Source organism: Microcaecilia unicolor, chromosome 11 (genome assembly GCF_901765095.1).
Source record: "Microcaecilia unicolor chromosome 11, aMicUni1.1, whole genome shotgun sequence".
Taxonomy (NCBI): domain Eukaryota; kingdom Metazoa; phylum Chordata; class Amphibia; order Gymnophiona; family Siphonopidae; genus Microcaecilia; species Microcaecilia unicolor.
In genome coordinates, this window is record NC_044041.1 from 60,957,604 (window position 1) to 60,972,569 (window position 14,966).

Below are 14,966 nucleotides of genomic sequence, written 5' to 3' on the forward strand. Positions count from 1 at the left end.
TTGCTAAGCGCATTCTGTAAGTAAATTCTAATGTGTGCTACCAAACAGGGGGCGTGGTTATGGACGTGAAATTTGCGGGTTGTGGGTGTTCTTTAAAACTACGTGCAAGGTTACAGAATATACCTTCTCTGTGCCTAACTTGGGTACTGGTATTTACACTAAGCTTTACTTGGTGTAAATGGCCATGTCTAGAGCTTAGGTGCTGTCATGGCCACTAGGTGTATTCTATAAACCATGCCTAGATTTAGGTGCGGTTTTATCAATACGTCTAGGTGGAAATTTTTTCAGCTCAAAATTTTCAGGCGCCATAAATAGAATCTAGTCCAAATTGCATATTAAAGCTTACAGTTTAGTAAAAGGGCCCCCAATATGTTTTAACTTTGTCTATTAATGAGCTTTAGGTGCAAATCCTTAGCACACATTAGTAAATAGACCTCTTATGTGGGTCTTCCTCAAGGAAATATGAAACAGTTGCAGGTTTCCAGAAAGCAGTTGCATGACCTGTAGCAGGCAAGAAGCTTAGACCATATTATGACTCTTGCACTGGTTACCGTTTCACAAGACAAATGTTAAAATCTTATCTCTTTTACAATTTTCTATTTAAAAAAATGCTTGTCCTTTTATCATGCTATCTGTTATCTGAGACCTGCTCAGGAATTGTGTGTTGCCCTTTCTGAAAGAGGCAGCAGGATTGGAAAGTACTAGAACAGGGCTTCCGAAACCCACAGCCAGTCAGGTTTTCAAGAGATGCACAATGAATATGCATGAGATCAATTTGCATGCATTGGAGCCTCCAGATATGCAAATGAGCTCATGCGTAGTCACTGTGGATCTCCTGAGGACAGGTTTGGGAAACTGTGTACTAGAAAGTGTGCTAATTTTTGTAACACTTTCCAGCTCTGGAATGCTCTGTCAAAGAATGTCTGCCTTGAGGAAATTAGCTTATTTCAGGGCTGCATTCAATACCTCTTCATTTGTCTTCAACCTTTACAGCCTACTGTTTGTTCAGGGCATGCGCACTGGCCATGTTTCAATTCAGTCCACTTATTTCTTTTTTTCATTTTGTTCCCTTTTATTTTTAACTAGGGCTGCAGATTTAACACGTTATTAACGTGATTAACACACTAAATATTTAACATGCATGAAAAAATTTAATCACGATTAATATGATTACCTGGACACCTACTCCTGTGTGAGGCCCGTTGCTTCTCTGGGTCTGAAAGTGGCTGTAGCATCAGCATTAATGTATGTGTGCTGCCGCTGGCTCTGCCAACCCAGAAACAGGAAGTGACATTAAGCTCTGATGTAACTTCCTGTTTCTGAGTCAGACAGAGCCAGTGGGTGCACACATACACACACACACTGATGCCAATGCCACAGTCACTTTCAGATCTGGAGACGCAGCAGGCCTGACCCTTGTGTGTCACACATGTAAAAGTGATAATAACGAATCAATCACTCACCATACATTGAGATTAGAAAAACCCTGTAAAGTGGCCAGAATGTGCATGTGATTTCGGCAGCGATACAAGTAACATGTTGAAAACAGCGCTTGAGCTCACTGATTTCTTCATTGAAACTCGATTAAAGCTAAACACAAAGGAAGGGGCTGAACCAGAGCCTGCAGAAAATCTTGGGAGAGAGCTTTATTTTTCTAGAGGAGCAATCCACTGCTTTCTGAGATTACCTTTCCTGTTCACTCAGGTTGAACACCTGCCCTTTTAATAGCTTAAGGAAATTAACAGTAATAGCGAGAACTTAACCTACCAAAAATATATAGTACTTGAAGTTCAGTGCAAAACTGTGGCACTGAAATTATATTTGTACATAATATCATCCCATATACCTTATTAATAATTATTAATAATGCGATGTGAATATAGTACAGATAAATAGGGAAGAAAGAAACTCAGTACTGTTGTCTTAGTCACCCAAAGGCAGATAATATCATCATTGTTCAACTCCTTTGTTAATAGTCCATATACACTGCCTGTTATTAACAGTCCATATATACTGCGTTAACAACCCCTATATACTACCTGTATTTAACAGCCCATATAAGCTGCCTGTTATTAACAGCTCATATACACTTCCCGTTAACAGCCCCTATATACATTGAGAATAATATTCAGTCATAAACTGGTATAATTAATTATTAATATTGTTAATGTTTGAAACTACAAAGAAACAAGTGGTTTATGCTTGATTTCAGGACTTACTTGTGTTTGTCATGTTTCTTTAAAAATATCTTACATATTATTCATGATTAGTTGGTACCTCACAACATGATTAATCGCGATTACAATTTTTAATCTTCCTGCAGCCCTATTTTTAACACATACAGGGTAATTCTGTAAAACATGCACCTGCATTTACATGTGTTTTTCATGCATGAATGCAGAAATATGCACCATTTACATATGCTGTTGACCTAAGCACTATACTGGAAGCTTGCATGTAAGTGGCGTGGAGGGGCATAATTGAACGAAAATGTCTATCTCCATGGGCATTTATCTCCAAGAACGGGTCCGTGAAGGGGCGGACCGAACCGTATTTTCGAAAAAAATAGACGTCCATGTTTTATTCGACAATTTGTGAGCTGGGCGTTTTTGTTTTTCAGTGATAATGGAAAATGAAAGCGCCCAGCTCAAAAACGAATAAATCCAAGGCATTTGTTCGTGGGAGGGGCCAGGATTCGTAGTGCACTGGTCCCCCTCACATGCCAGGACACCAACCGGGCACCCTAGGGGGCACTTTTACAAAAACAAAAAAAAAGGTAAAAGAGCTCCCAGGTGCATAGCACCCTTCCCTTGTGTGTTGAGCCCCCCCAAATCCCCCTCAAAACCCACTGCCCACAAGTCTACACCATTATTATAGCCCTAAGGGGTGAAGGGGGGCACCTACATGTGGGTACAGTGGGTTTGGGGGGTTGGACGACTAATAAGCATTAAGCAGCACAATTGTAACAGGTAGGGGGGGATGGGCCTGGGTCCACCTGCCTGAAGTCCACTGCACCACCTAACAACTGCTCCAGGGACCTGCATACTGCTGCCAGGGAGGTGGGTATGACATTTGATGGTGAAAATAAAAAGTTGTGAAACATCATTTTTTGTGGTGGGAGGGGGTTAGTGACCACTGGGGGAGTCAGGGGAGGTCATCCCCAATTCCCTCTGGGGGTAATCTGGTCATTTAGGGCACTTTTTGGGGCCTTATTCGTGAAAAAACAGGGTCCAGGAAAAGTGCCCTAAATTCTAGCTACAAACGCATACATTTTTTTTCCATTATCGGCGAAAGGTGCCCATCTCTGTTCGGGTGCTAACCATGCCCCAGTCCCGCCTTCACCACGCCTCCGACACGCGCCCGTCAACTTTGTACGCTTCCGTGATGGAGTGCAGTTGAAAACGTCCAAAATCGCCTTTCCATTATACCGATTTATTCGTTTTTGTGAGATAAACGTCTATCTCCCGATTTGGGTCGAAATCTAGGCGTTTTTCTCTTTCAATTATAAGATGGATAGTGCACAATTGGGAAGGGGGTGTATATGGGGGAGGAGCATGGGCAGGATGTGGGCGCTCGGGTGTAAAGTATCACATACCATGTAAAATGAGTTTATCTTGTTGGGCAGACTGGATGGACTGTATAGGTCTTTGCCATCATTTACTATGTTACTATGCCAGGGGTTACCAAACTTTTTCAGCTCTCAGAACCCTTAGTGTCCGAGCAATTTTTCATGGCACCCCCCCCCCCCCCCCCCCCCCGGCCATATGGGTCTCCACACTACCCCGGCCACATAGTTGTCCCTTTCCCTACAGCCCCCTCTTCCCAGAAAGTCCAGCACACCATTCCCTGCAGCCTCTCTCTTCCCATAAATCCAGCACACCTCTGCCTTCCCCAAATCCAGCATCGCTAGCTACCTTCCTTCCTGCAGGTCCAGGATCACTGCTGCTTCCTTCTCCTTCTCCCGCCGCCACTGCAGTGCTTGCAGCTTACATTTTCAGGCCATCCATGATTCACACAGGCAGACACTCTGGGGCCTTCCCAGTCTGCTGCATTCGGCCCTCTCGGATGCAACTTCTTGTTGTGAGGGCCAAACGTAGCAGAGGGAAGTCCCCACAGTGCCTGTGTGAATCACGGACGGTCCGAAAATGTAAGCTACAAGAACTGCAGCGGCAGCAGAGGAAGAAGCAGGAAGCGGCAGATTCCTGGGCTTGTGGGAGGGGAAAGTAGGGAGCGAAGCTGGATTGTGGGCGGTGGGAGAGAGGTCAAGATGTGCTGCGGCACCCCTGAGAGTTCACTGTGGCGCACCAGAGTGCCACGGTGCAGAGTTTGGGAACCACTGGGCTACATATTAATTTCCCAATTAGCGTGTGGCCATTAGCACAGGAGCCCTTACCCAACACCTATTTATTTATGTATTTTATTATTTATTTATTTGTTGCATTTGTATCCCACATTTTCCCACCTATTTGCAGGTTCAATGTGGCTTACATTGTACCGTAATGGCTTAGTAAAAGAGCCCCAGAATTTGGAAACAGGACTTGCGAAAAATGAAATTAAATACAAAACCTCAGGATTTTAATTTGTTGTTGTTGTTGTTGTTACACTTTGAAACAAAACAAGCCAGACCTGTTGCTTTTTCATTTTGTTTCAAAACAAATGTACACCCCTAAGTGTTCTTGTTTTTATCTTAGAATAGCTTGAGTTTCACAAGTTATCTGTTCTTAGATTAATTTTTTTTTATTATATAATTGCTCTAAGGTTATTAAGCTATTATGCCCTGTGATTTATGAATGGTTGGATAGTACCATGTTTTCATGACATTTGATATCTGGGCCAGTTTTATGACGTTTTAAATTCTTTTCACATTCTGCTATTTTAGTTTGCAGTTTTTATTTGATAAATGATCTTGTAAACCACTTTGAACTCCCTGACAAGACACATATTAACCAATCCATAAAATAGGTTATGATGTCTTTCATGGAACCAGCAATAAATTACATCTTGAGAAGGGACCTATGTGTCCTGGAAAACTCAGATAAACAGAATAGGATTAACCCTTTGCTGGGCAATAGGCAAACAAGAGTATTAGGCCCCCATGGCAATAGAAGAGCATTTTACAACTCCCACAAGTGAGACCCCCCCCCCCCCCCCAAGGCTCTGACTGCAGTGGAGGAAGCAGCAGGTGAGAAGCCTGTTCATAACTATTGCTGGCTAGAGGCCAGTGCATGGGGGAGGGGTGATTTTATTCTGGAGTTTTTGCACATAAAGGCCTCTTGATGCACGTGGCTTCCATAGCTTTTGGGCTTGCAGGCGGTATATAAAAAATAAAATAAATGAATAAATATAAAATGGAATATATAAAATTACCCCAGTAGGGGTAGTAAGAACGCACCTACTTATACACTATCCATGCGTAGGTATTTCAGAAGAGAAGTCTGGGTGGAGTCGTGATTCATTTGCAATGTTTATAAAATGCACTCTAGGCTTGTTTCTACCCTGCTCCCAAACAGTCTAGGTGTGATTTCTGGAGCTTTGCCCCTCCAATGGTATAGAGACACATAGGCAGCTCGTTATAAAACTACCCTAGGGGTGGGGCACTGAGGAGAACTAGACAGACCTTTGCAGACAGCGGTGGCTCTGGGTCTCCCCACGTCCACTCCATCCCTCTTCGTTCTGCCAGCAGCTTTTTTTATCGGGCACAAAAAAAAATCTGCCTTGGAAGTCACCGAACTACATATTAGGACCCTAGGCAAGTGCCTAGTGTGTGTGTATATCCCTTAATCCTGCCCTACAAATCCTATAGGTCTCTGTTACATTTTTATCGCGATTGGGCTTGGGGAGCGAATTTTGCAAGCACTTTGCCAGCATCCGAAACTCCCAAATCAAACGCGAATTTTTAAAAATTGTTCCCATCTCTTAAAAAAACAATCAATGCTCCAAAATGCTGAGAAAAAAAAACACATTTTGGGGAAAGGTACGAACGTCTGAACTGCCTACCTTTCTAGTCTGACAAAGATTAAAGGAGGCTGGGCAATTAACCCCAGATTCCAGGAAGGCCCTGCCTGTCCTCTAAGGAGCCGAGGGGCAGCACTGGCTCAGACCGGCTGAAATCAGGCAGCCAGTCCTCCTGGCTCTTCCGCACACTCCATGGCCTTTGCAGAGCTTGCTAGCTGTTAGCAGTAGCACATGATCGCACACGGAAAGGCAACGGGGCAGCGCCAGATCGGAGCACTGCAGCAAGGACAGAAAAGTCCACAGACAGCAGCAGCAGACTGGGAAACTGGAGTAAGATGTGCTGCTGAAGCGTGCACAGATTTTCCTAGCCGCAGAGAGGTCGGAGCACACATAGGCGCCAGCACTGAGCAGCACTGCCGGGACCACCATGGGCGGCAGGCTGAGCAGGAGCAGCAGCAGTCTGGAGGGCGAGTCGAGCTGCCCCTCAGCCGACGACCTGGCGCCCAGCCCGGCCCGCAAGCGCCTCCAGCTGGCCTCCCTCCTCCTCAGCTCCGAGAAGCTGTCCAGGGTGCTGAAAAGGGGCAGTCCGGCCCCCTATGTGCGGAGGGTGGGCTGGATCCGAGAGATCCAGGCACTGCTGCGAGCTCAAAAGCAGGAACATGCCACCCCCATTCTGCGCCTGCTGAGGAAGGTAAGGAAAGGGCCCGGGCACTTCAGTCCTGAGAGGGGCAAAAAGTCTACCACTAAGCACTCCCCCCTCCCCCGAGGAAGTCCTACTGAAATAGCTGGACTCGGAGCTCCTAAAGTAAAGGGGAAGGCGGGTGCTCTAGGGGTTTGTTGCTGCGGGCATTGCCCCCCCCCCCCCCCCCCCAAAGAACAACTGTGGTGTATTCTCTCCTGATCCACGGTCTTTGTGACTATGGGCCGATTTAACAGGGAGGAAGACCAGCACATCTCAATGCTGCACTGGATTAGTAAGCTCCTCACCCTTTAGCCACTCACTTCTGGGTTTGTTCAGTCATGGATTCTACCACTCGGTTGCTACCCGGGATTCTGTGCGGAAAGGCCCTGCTGGACAGGACTGGGCTGAACCCAACAATAGCCGTCCCCGCCAATGCTGCTGCATGTCTAACTTAACTGAGCAGAAGGGTCTCTCTGTCTATCGCACCATCAGTAAAAGCCAGATCAATTTCACTTTGTGCAGCTTCACAAGGTCCTCTTTTTGTGTGTGTGTGCATCTTGCTAAACATTACCGAGGTCTGACTGATTTACGGATTTGTCTTTCAGTATTCGTGAAGCGTGTGATTTAATTATTCCTATTTTGCTAGCTGGAATCATCTTTCTCGGTAGTAAATGTGTCAGTCCTGCACTCTTGCCAACCCAACTACACGACTTTAGTTCGCGATAGGGATGGGTCCCGCTAACCCCTACGCAGTCAATCGTCTGTCATAAACCCACGCCCTTTCTGTAAGCATTCGTATCACAACTGTTCTGCTTTCTCTTATTAGTGCAGAAGAAAAGGGAGATCTGGTTTAGAGACTTTATCAATGCCACACCCAGCTGCTCTGTGCAGCTTTTAACTGCGGGAAGAGTCGTCTTTTAAAAAAAAAAAAAAACAATCTATAGCAGATGCCCTAAGGAAGATAACCCAGCAAGAGACCTAACCATTAAATACTGGTATAATGAGATTTGCAAAATGTAACAGTAGGTGAAGGCAGAATTGGACCTTATAAAAATCAGTCAGGTAGCAAGACTGAATGAAATCCACCTGCAGGTAGTACAACGAATCGTGCCACGTCCACTGAACTGAATATGTCAGACTCACCTACAAGCAGGTTACAGCCACGCCCCATAAAAAGGGATTTTTCAGCTGGTAATATAATATTAATTGCAGGCATAAAATGTTAGCATCATATTGCCTCAATAAAAGGAATCATTACTTAGCAAGAATCAGTTTCAGGGAGAAACCCCCCCCCCCCCCCCCGAAAGTCATTATAAAAGAGAGATGGTTGTGTATTTGGAAAACAAAGGATTGATTAGCCAGGCTCAGCATGGAGTCACAAGTAGCATTATATCTTGTTAGGTTTTAGAGACTGTCAGCTGAAAACTTAATAAAAGAATAACGATTTGCTTTAGATTGTCTGAATTCTTCCAAAGCTTCTAGGGAAAAGCCATCATCTAGGGACTTAAACTGATCATTATATTTGGGAGTCAGTTATGAATAATTGCCAGTGCTGTAGAATTGGCAACAGACGTACATTGCTTTTTTATCTTCTTTTATTCTGGATCAACACATAACCACAGCAGTTAGGCAAGTGAAAGAAGGTTAGGGTTGATGGACCTACCCTATTCAAAACTATTTGTAATGGTAAGAAAGCAAAGAAACTGTGCTTACCCTGAAGGAATCTTCCACACTCAGCCAGCTGAAATAAACCAGTAAACCAAAATGAGACTATCACCAGGGTACTGAAAGCTGTATTATTATCGGAGACAGCCCAAGTATCCAGAACCAGAAGGAAAGAGTATTTAGCAGGAATTCATAGAGAAGCTGTAAACCCCATTAGTATGCAAAGAATACCTTCAGTTGATTGACCTAAAAATTGACAGGTTACCAAATAACCAAAGAAAAAAGTTTATTTCAAAAACTGCTCAGGAAAATGTAATGTTTTACAGTAGCATATAGTCCCTTAAACACTTATCAAACAGAAGAGCTCACTGCTAGAAAAGCAGTCACAAAGGTTAAAGGTTAGGAGAAAAAGAAAAACTGCAAACAGTTTGCCAGGAGGGAAAGTTGAGCACCACAGGCAATGCAAGCTAGGGACCACAACAGTTGGTAACCAGAATGCATTCTCTGATCTGCTTACCCGGCAGTCAGAACAGAACTCATTAATACCTTGCCAGATCACATCTCCAGCTGCTAGGAACTACATGGACAATGACCAGCTCAGAAAATGTTCAAACCACAAAAATATTCAAACAGAACTAGGAAACTGGAGCCAAGAAAAACCAGGTGGTGCTCAGTATTTATATCTGTGAACTGAAAAAGAGCTATGGCTATGAGTCACCCCTACTGGTTCTTTGTGTCTTGAATACAGTATTTCTATGACCTTGTACCTCCACATTGATGTTCAGTCTCTGTCAGACCAAAGCAAAATGATCTCTACCTGTTTAGCAGTTGTAATTGTGTCATAATAACTTATTTATTTATTTATTTATTTATTTATTTATTTATTTATTTATTGTGTTTGTATCCCACATTTTCCCACCTCTTTGCAGGCTCAATGTGGCTTACAATATATCATGGATAGTGGAACTAAGAAGAGAATAGACATTTGGTGTTACAGAAGGATTTGGGGTTGCATGGTAATGAAATACATGATAGTAGTTTAACAGAAGGCATTATTAAACATTTCTGGATATATGTGGGGAGTTTCACATGTGTTGATCTTTGTGGTATATCTTGTCAAAGAGATGGGTCTTCAGTAGTTTGCGGAAGTTGGTCAGTTCATAGATCACTTTTAGGTTGCGTGGCAGCACGTTCCAGAATTGCGTGCTCATATAGGAAAAGGTTGGTGCGTGCATTAATTTGTATTTTAGACCTTTGCAATTGGGGAAATGAAGATTAAGGAATGTGTCCCATCTCCCCTTTGGAAGCCTATATGAAACTCACATGTCAGAAATATGTTCTCAGGATACAGAACCTGCTTCTGAAGTAGCACCGTGCGGAATTGATTGGAATTCCTCTTAGAAGATGTAAACAGGACACTGCAACAGATATGCAGTGATGATGGCTCAGAAATTCCTCAGTGCTCGGAGCAGATGGTTAAGTGAGGCTTGACAGTGGGGCAACTACCCTCCAGCGGGCTAGAAATAAGCAGGACCACAAGTGTGGTTTCCTGATGAAGCTGGTGTGAAACGGGTCCGTCGGTACCACACTTGCTTTAAGTTTTTCTGCTGAGGTGGAACCACTAATTACACAGATGCAGCACTACTCAGATACTGTAAGTTTCAGACTTTGTATATTATGTGCTTTATTGTCAGCACTTGATGTGATTTTGTCCATGAGTAGTGCTTAGAAAATGTCACTACAATTTTTCAGGAGGTTTTTGATCTATGATTAATTGTTTCACTGTGGGCAAGAAGAGCCGTGGAAAGAGCGGTGTGTCTTTTTTATATTTATTGTTTCAGTTTGATGAGACCTTTTTTCCTCCTTGAACTGTGAGTGTTGTTTTTTCCTTCACTTATTTGTGGTTGAGTATTCTCGTATTGTCTACAGTGAAGTGGATCTCAGTTGGTTTTTATTTTAAGTACATCTATAACCTGGCAACTGTTACCTACCAAGCGTGCAACTATGGTGGCTTTTGCTTTGGTGACTTTAGTGATGTGGGCACTTGTACTACTAAAAAAAAAACTGGTCAACTCATATCATACATCAGCCAGAGCAAGATCCATCTTGTCAACCTGAGAGGTGCAAAGCCATCCATATCACTGGCAATTCACCGAGCTTAGTGGATTTCATAAAAATTACAGCATTGAGACTGTGATAGCCTCTACTACTGCTTATGGCAAAAATCTATTAAGCCGAAAATGCAATAGTTGCTCCATTCGATTTGTCTGCTTCAATTGACTTAGTCAATCATGACATTTTGTTGTCCAGGCTGATTGAAATAGGGATATGTGAGAATGTATTACAGCAATACAACAGGAATGCCAATACCAAAGCTTACCTAATAAAGCTATACCAGTACATACGGTCATCAAATGTTTCACATTTACATACCCTCTTACCCCCCTGCTACCCAAATGTACTGAATACATTGATTCTCTGAAGCCATCCATTAATGATTGTTAAACTTCCCCCTCCCCCATCTCCCCTCCCTACCCCCCACCCCCTTCCCCACATCCCTTATCTCTAACATTAGGTATCTCTTCCAATACTCATAAGGTATTGACAATAAAGCTTCTCCCTCTGGAGCTCAATCTAGACAGGTAGGAATTCCATATCACCAAAAAATCCTTCCCCCGCTTAGGGGAACCCCTAGCATCCCCAGCTTCCTATGTTGCCAACAAGTGCACCTGATTCCTCCAGTGCCAGTATGCTGGTGGCTCCTCTGACACCCAATTTTGTAATATGACTTTCCGAGCCACTAGGGTCAGCTCACGACTCAAAAGGGCTGCCTGTTTCTTCATCGGATAATCTGATTTGGGCTTGTCTAAGATGAATTGTTCCACTGACCCTCTCGCCCTCTCCCCCAAAATACTGGCCAAGAACCGCCACACCTGGTCCCAAAATTGCTGTATCTTGGGGCATTCCCACATTGAGTGGAAAAGTGTATGCCTGTATTGGTTACATTTATTGCAGGTTGCCCCCACCTGCGGGTTCATATGGGTGAGCTGTGCTTTAGTTATGTAGGCTCGAAGTATCACCCTCACTCAGCACTCCCTTAGTCATTCATCTCTAGTCAATAAGGGAATTGACCTAAGCGTGGCTGCAACATCCTAATCTCCCAGAGGCTTCCGTAAGTCCTCCTCCCACCTTCTCTTTACCCCTGAATGATCCCTAGCCTGGGACTCCTTACTTAGAGCCTGTCGGAGCCCTGATACAGAAACCCCCACTTCCCACATCTGCTGAAAAAACTCTCTTATCCTGGTCCCCAACCAATTCCCCACTGAAGGCCCATCCAAACTGGACAAGTAATGTTTAATTTGCGCATATGCAAACCGATTGCCCCAGGTGGGGCCTACTCGTTCTTGTATCATTTCAAATGTCATCAGCTTCCCTTCTTCCGTTAGCAGATCCTCCAACAAAACTATGCCCTCCATCATTGTTTAATGTGCTGCTCCAACCTCTGGGCACAGTGATGGAAAAATGTAAGGTACCATTCTTTATTTATACAGAGGATAAATCACCATACTGTTCCCTGTGACCTAGAAATTGGATTAATACATTGAATGATATAAAGAGCTGCGTACAAGTAATCGAGGACTGGATCTTAGTCCATCGACTTAAATTGAGTCGAGAGAAAACAACGTTTTTGTGGCCGAGTCCATTCAATCCTTCTAAATTTCCTCTGCAGTTTTTTTTTATTGGAGCAAACACTTTCACCTTCAAATCCTGTTCCGTAATTTTAGGGGTGGAAGTGGATAAGTGTATTAACCTTTTCTAGCCATGTTAAATCATTAATTAGGAAGTCATTCCATACTCTGAGGAAATTGAGGACAATTCATAACTATTTCAAACCAGCTAAGTTCAGACTATTAGTTCAAGCACTGCTCCTGCCCAGATTGGATTACTGTAATGTCATTTTTAATGGCTTCACAAAGACCCTTACCAAGCATTTGTAACTTATCCAGAATATGGCAACACGATTGATTTTTTTTCAGTGTGTAGATTTGAGCTTGCTACTCAATTGTTGGTAAGATTGCACTGGCTTCCTGTAGAGGTCAGAGCACAGTTTAAATTATGTGCTATCATTTTTAAATCCATTTATGGTGTTGCACCATCATATTTGGGTGATTTGATTATATTTTTGCATGTCAGTTCCATAAGTAATAGACAAACTTGCAATCGGATGATATTATGTTTCCCATCAGTTAGGTCAATTAAATCAAGAAAACTATCTAATTCTTCTCTTCACTATCAAGTGACATCATTGTGAAATCGTTACCCTTAGAGTTCTCTTTGCTTACCAACTATCAATCTTTTAGAGTGCTGAAAACCTTCTTATTTAAAAAGAGTTGTATGGTGTAAGCTGGACTGTTGTCCTTTTAAAGATATCACTGTTATTGTTTGCCAGGGCTCTTTTATTGATAACATTTTTATATTTCATTACTCTATGATTTTATTGTTTTGTTGACAGTAACTTCTGGAGTACTGTTTCTATTAGTCTTTGAGTGTAATCCACAATGAACTATTTTTGGTATTTGCGGACTAGAAGACCCGTATAGCATAACATCACATCACATACATTCTGTTCTCTTCTGTTTATTTCTTTGCACTTCTACCAATTCTGGCAAAAGTTGATCAAGGCAGGTTACAGAAAGAAAATCCATAGGACAACATAAAACAAAGAATGACAACACATTAAGAGCATGAAAAATGGGATATATCATAACAATTACCCTTCTAAAGCTCCTCCCCTCCATCAAAAGGGATCTTAAGACAATAGTATTTGTCACAACAAATATTTTGAATAAGTGAGAAAATGTTTGCATATATAAATCCATGGTTTGATTCTAGTAAGCAGGTTGGCCCTGGAGTATTATTTAGAAACCTTTAAGAAACCAACAAGAAAGTTGTTGAGCCTTGAAGACTTCACTGATCCCTTCTTCAGAAGTCCAAGACTGAAATTATCCACAGAAAAGGCTTGTGAGGTCTCAGAAGCTCATGTTTTTTTTTAAAGGGTCACAACAGATATTTTCAAAATCCCTTTTCTTTCTGTAAGTCAGCTGAAACACTTCCTGAGCAGCCTGTGGAAATGAAATATCAATTTTAAAAAATCCTAAACTTAACATTGAGGGGCTACATTTATAACACAGCCCCTTCCTTCTGTTGACAATCCATGGCAGATCTTTTTAAGGCACCTTCAAGATCCTTCATTTGGCAGTTTTCTCCCAGTAGCAATATGTCATGCTGCCATTGTAACTGTCTGTTATTTTTCTAAACCTTCAACAGATTAACAGGGACAACTTTGACTGAGGAGGGTTCTAGTGGAAGTGGCAATTTAAGGGAAATAGACCAGAAAACAGGAAGACATTAAAACAGCTGAAAACAAAGTTTACATTTCCAAAGGTGATCTTTACAGTGAGTGGAGCTTTGCATACGGTGGGTGTTTGTGTGTGACAGAAGCTGTGTTTTTGGATGTGAGAGTGGCGCTTTGGAGTACATATGAGATTGGGGGAATGGTTTTTAGCACCAGAGGGAGGTTTTGTGTGTTTGTGTGAGAATGGAGAGCCACTTGTGTATATCTGCATTTATATGAAACTGAAGCTTTGTATTTTTGTATTTATGAGAGCCTGAATTTATTTGCATGGGTGTATTGCTAACAAACATTCTCATATTATTTGTGTGATTTGTGTAAAATAGAGGATTAATATGTGTATGTCAGAAAGAAAGAAAGAAGATGAATGTGGGGCTCATTTTCAAAGCACTTAGACTTACAAAATTCCATACGTTACTATGAGGCATATTTTCAAAGCACTAAGGAGCCCTTTTACCAAGCTGCAGTCAAAAGGGCCCTGCGGTAGCGGCCATTTTGCCATGTGCCAGGGCACTTTTACCGCAGTGGGTAAAAAGCCTGAAAAAGCACATGGCCATGCAGTAAGCTTGCACTTAGGGCTCCTGCAGTACCCCGGTGTTAACTGGGCACAGCCCCAATTACCACCGGGTAACCTGTTGCGGTGTATTTCTTTTTTTAATGTAGCAGTGCCGGAAATGGTGCACACTACAGGTGGAACTATCTCCGGCGGCCACATTGGGCCAGCAGTAGTTCTGGGTTGCCACATGGCAATCCTTTTGTGAAAGGGCCCCTTAGACTTACTAAGTTACAGAGAGGGGCATTTTTGATATGACGACTAAATCTGATTTTGGACGTCTTGCACAAAACGTCCAAAATCTGAATAGGAAAGAAGGTCATTTTTGAAAAAGAAAAAGTCTGTCTTTTTTGAAAATACTGTTTCAAACAAGGTTTTGTGCTTTGGACATTTTGGTTTTTGGTCCAGTTTTGAAAAAAAAAAAAAAAAAGGTGAATAAGTGCAAAACATAGAGACTCATGTCATTGGGATGTAGAAGGAGCCAGCATTTTTAGTAGCCTGGTCCCCCAGACATCCCAGGAGACCAATGGGGCACCCTAGAGGGCGTGTCTGTGCACTTTATAAAAATGCTCCCAGGGGCACATCTCACTTTTGCTCCCTTACTGTGTTCCCTGAGCCCTCCAAAACCCACCCAAAACCTACTGCCCCCAACTGTACACCACTGCAATAGCCCTCATGCAGGAAGGGGGCACCTATAT

The 14,966-nt window shown here is 42.8% G+C and overlaps 1 protein-coding gene across 1 annotated transcript in view; it reads left to right on the forward strand.

Annotated features, from left to right (window-relative positions):
- Positions 1–6,382: 6,382 nt before the first annotated feature.
- LRRC75B (leucine rich repeat containing 75B) overlaps positions 6,383–14,966 on the forward strand; it is a 33,456-nt gene continuing 24,872 nt past the window's right edge. Inside the window, exon 1 of the mRNA XM_030219362.1 lies at positions 6,383–6,646. Coding sequence (XP_030075222.1) covers positions 6,383–6,646 — 264 coding nt within the window. The remainder of the gene's footprint in view (positions 6,647–14,966) is intronic.